At 43.9% G+C, this 4,458-nt stretch overlaps 1 protein-coding gene across 1 annotated transcript; it reads right to left on the minus strand.

Moving 5' to 3' along the window:
* Positions 1-2,658: 2,658 nt before the first annotated feature.
* Positions 2,659-4,341, minus strand: si:dkey-121a11.3 (the record flags this gene model as incomplete). The annotated part of the gene is given in 4 exon segments (XM_035653477.1): positions 2,659-2,772; positions 2,882-3,092; positions 3,209-3,311; positions 3,410-4,341. Coding segments are annotated over 4 exon segments (1,317 nt in total).
* Positions 4,342-4,458: the final 117 nt, after the last annotated feature.

A 4,458-nucleotide genomic window follows, 5' to 3' on the forward strand; every position in this document is an offset into this window, starting at 1 on the left:
AAGACATTCGTATTTTTTTTTGTTTTCTTTCAGGGGAAAATGCTCAGATTTAATCTTTAAATAGAATTAATTAGTTTTCTTTTCTGTCAGCAGTTTTAGAAGGGGCTGCATTTTCATAAATTAAAGCAGAAATTTCAGTTTCAAACTGATAGTTGTTTGTTGTTTCAAAACGTTATTTTCTGGAAACAAAAACCAACATTGAGCCCTAAAATGAATGTAGTAATAATAATAATAATAATAATAACCACTGTATTTTGTTGCACACGATCAGATAGAAGAACAAGTCACGATTTGACTGAATTACGGCTTGGCAGTGAAGACCCATAAATGTATTGATCAGTTTAGTAACAACTGTGTTATTGATGGTGGAATGAAAACATGGTCTGTCTTATTTTACTTTTTGGGTCGAGCAGCTGAGTGAAGTTTTTCGTGTCTGGCAGGTGAATTTTATTTCAATAAACTGGTTGCAGAAAATAAAAAAACAAACTTTGGTGTTTACATGAGCCAATCAGAACAGACATTGGAACACCATTTAGCATTAATCAGGCAGTATATCATTTAATTAATGGATGATTTATGTTATGTTACACAACTGTTTGTTGACTACTACAGTTAGAATGGTAGATCTTCAGCGTGGTTTTCAGTTCAGGGATTTAGAGTTCATCACAGCACAGAGACAGCACTGGTTAAAGTTAATAATGACTTTTTGATTGCTTTTGACAATGGACTTGTCTCTGTACTTGCTATTTTATTAGATCTTAGTGCTGCCGCCATTTGACACCATTGACCGATTATATTCTATTACAGAGACTTGAGCATCTAATTGGCATTAAAGAACCCGCACTAACTGGGTTTTAAGTCATACGTTCTCCAGTTTGCTTACATGTTAACAATGAATCTTCCATAAAATACTTACAGTTAGTCATGGGAGTTCCACAAGGCTTCTTTACTTGGACCAATTCTATTTCTTCACTTTATATATGCCTCCCTTAGGCAACATTATTAGGAATCACTCCATTAAAGCTCCAGTGTGTAACATTACTGTGATCTAATATTCATGGGTATGCTTTCATTAGTGTACAAACAGTTCAAAATAATCATTTTAATCTACAGAGGGAGGGGTCCTCTTCTATTAAGTCTGCCATGTTTCCTCAGTAGCCCAGAACGGACAAACCAAACACTGGATCTAGATAGGAACTTTCATGTTTTTCGCTTGTTTCTTGGCCATTGTAGTTTCCCCTTCGTGCTTGAAAGGGGAGGGTGAAGTGAGGAAGTTGTAATCTGCAACTACAGAGCTTGATGGCACTGAATCCTACACATCCTCTCCCTCTGAAGGATTTAACTAGAGATGCTTCAGTTTATCATTTCTTTAATTTGTCTGAAAATATAAACAAACATATGAAAATACATGTGACAAAATACTGCAGAGGTCTCTTTAAATACTATAAATATTTAAATGAGCCATTTCAAATAACATCAGTTAACTTGACCTAATTTTATATGTTTATTGACAGCAGGCGTGAAGGTAAAGACAGAATGAATAAAGTTGGTAGTCCATGTTTGAGTCTTCTTTTCTTCATTTTGGTGCGACAAGCTGTAAAGAGCTTGTTACTGCCCCCCTGAGGCTGGAGAGCAGAAAACACACAGTATAGTTATTGAGTTGATGTTTTTCTGCCACTGGAGGCAGCACTGAGCCTATTTTTCCTTAAAACAAACTGAACTTTATGTTTCAATGTTACAACAGACAGACTTAAAAACAAATGTTCATCACATTTGCAGCTTTCCTATAAACTACTAGTCATTTCACAGGTAAACACAGGTGACCATAATGAGTCACCATGAATCATCAGTTCAGTTCAATTTGTTATCAACGTGTTCTGGAGTTTTAGTTCTCAAAGGTGTTTGAAGTGAGGTTCAAGTAGTTACCCTCAGACAGTGCTGTGGTATATAGTGGTTGTAATCGGTCAGTGCTACATTCACCGTGGAATTGTCCTCCGGTGCCGGAGCACCCGTATGGTTGCCGTAGTGTTCTGGGTCAGAAGGTGGGTCACCTGGTCCAGACTGAGACAGGCCACCTTCTCCCCGTTTACTTCCAGGATCTCATCTCCAACCTCCAGCAGGCCAGCGTACAACTTCTCAGTGCTGCTGTCCACCATGTCCTCCACATATACACCTACAGTACACATTATCATACTGTTAGTACACTGTCAGGGATCCATCTTTGGTCTCTTTATCTGATACTATTGATCTGCTGTTAATTTACCCCAAATCAATATCCACATGTATGTAATGTGTCTCACTCTCAATGCGTCTCACTCTCTACAACAGTCAGGGCGTCCTCTACCTTTAATGATTAGTAGTAGTATTAGTTGTATTAACAGTACTATTTGTAGTATCTGTAGTACCAGAGTCGGGGCGTCCTCTCCCTCTGCTGATTATGAATCCATACAGTCGGTTCTTCAGTTGACCGACCTCCAACAGAAACGTTCCATCAGAACAAACCTGAAGAACTCGACCAACAGAACGGACTGAAGACGGACGACCAACATCCTCGAGACTGAGACACCGATGCAGGAACCTGACAGACAGACAGACAGAGAGTACTGAAGCTGTGATCGACTGATGTGGGAACAGATTATTAAATCAGAAACTGGTGTGTTACTGCTCAGCAGCTGGTCTGTAGTCAGCTGAACGATCCTTCTTCTTCTTCTGTTCTGACACGAAAATCTGAACTGATGGTGACTTTCTCAACTGCAAGAAAGGTGACCCCTGCTGACGAAGAAGAAGAAGAAGACAGAGGAGAAGATAAAGAAAAGGAGTGACCTCTGTTGGACAGACACTGAAGTTAATGCTAAAAACTGATAGCTGATGATCTTCTCACCACACTGAGCGACTGAACAGACAGGGTTTTCTTCAGCAGACCGGAGGACTTCCTGCGACACAAGAGGTCGGGGTCAGATTCAGAGGGGTCAGATGCTGAGGAGTCAGGGCGTGAGCTGAGGCGGTCAAGGCTGCTGGTCCGACTCCTGCTCAGTCTGACGGTGGAGAAAAGATGTCGCAGCGAAAGACGAGAGGATTGATTTCTTCTGAAGCTGAAACAGAGAGGATTATTGATAACTGATGGTAAAGATACTTTATCAGTCAACTGTAGTTCAATGTAGCTGGTCAGCTGTTGGATCAGGACTTTCAGCAGAGGTTATACACTCACTGTTTAGGAAGTGAGGCATCATCACTGTGAAGTTCTGCTGTCATTGGCTGTATGATCTGTCCATCACTGCTGCTGTCTGGTGTGGGTGGGGCTTGGCACTCTGCTTTAAACCAATCAGAATGATATGTGTAATGTAAAGTGTCAGTGAGGTCAGCTGATGAACGCTGAAGAAGAAGAAGAAGAAGAAGCTAATGGTCTCACCTGTTAAATCTGAGGTCCTCAGTGAGGAGGAGGAGTTCTTTGTCCTGAGATCCAGACTTCGTTCCACCACACAGGGGCTCCTCTCCTTCAGCTCTGCCCGAGATCGGAGCTCTCTGTGGGACTCCTCCTGGTTCTGGTTCAGGTTCTTCCCTGCCTTTGTACCATTGAGCCTGATCTGTGACATCATTGCTGATGTCACAGGAGGAGACAAGAAGGAGGGGCATTTGGAGATGGGCGGGATTAGATCTGAGGGCTGAGTAGGAGTGGTCAGCTGGTTGGGGGCGTAGGGGTTGATTGGCAGGTCTGTGTTGGGCGTGGCCTGAGGGGGGGTCACCTGGTTTTCATTACGTTCCACCTGATTGGTCCTCTTCCTCACCTGGTTGTTCATGACACATCGATCCCCACCCCCTCCACCACTGGTCTCACCAGCTGTGATGGAGCCGATGTAGGTCTCTCTGATTGGCTCAGTCCACAGGTTGAGGCTGGGCTTGTATAGACTCCGGCCCCAGTCTTCAGGTATACGTGGTTGTAGACGGAGGTTCAGGTTGATTTCACCTCCTAAAACTGTCCCACAGGAGTCACACTGATCCACCCTTCCTGCTGGCATCAGTTCTGTCTGCTGTCTCTCAACAACAGGCCGCACCCCCTTCATCCCTGCCCTGCCGTTGACGTACAGGTTCAGGTCTGGTTTAGAGAGCAGGACACCTGTCCCTCGATGCCCCACCCGTCTTCTTTGTCGCTCCAGGTAACGAGACTCTGCCTCAGTCTCTGTCTCATCTTCGAATCGGAGACGACGAGATGGAGACGCTGCCGGGGGGCGTCTTCTTGTTGAGCCAACAGCCAATTTGCTGCTGGACGAGTCACTCAGATGTCCCGATAAAGAGGCCATGCCCTCCGACCTCACCTGGACAGGATGTAACCTGACCCCCGACCTGTGAGCAGACCACAGTTAGAGGGAGCCAGAGTCCAGCAGAACTGGGATCATACTTTTACTAAAATGTACAGTCAGGATGTTAGTTATGTCCCTGTTGACGTGCTACGGTAAGCGT

Source organism: Morone saxatilis, unplaced genomic scaffold, assembly GCF_004916995.1.
Source record: "Morone saxatilis isolate NCDOM2014 unplaced genomic scaffold, NCSU_SB_2.0 Contig12, whole genome shotgun sequence".
NCBI lineage: Eukaryota > Metazoa > Chordata > Actinopteri > Moronidae > Morone > Morone saxatilis.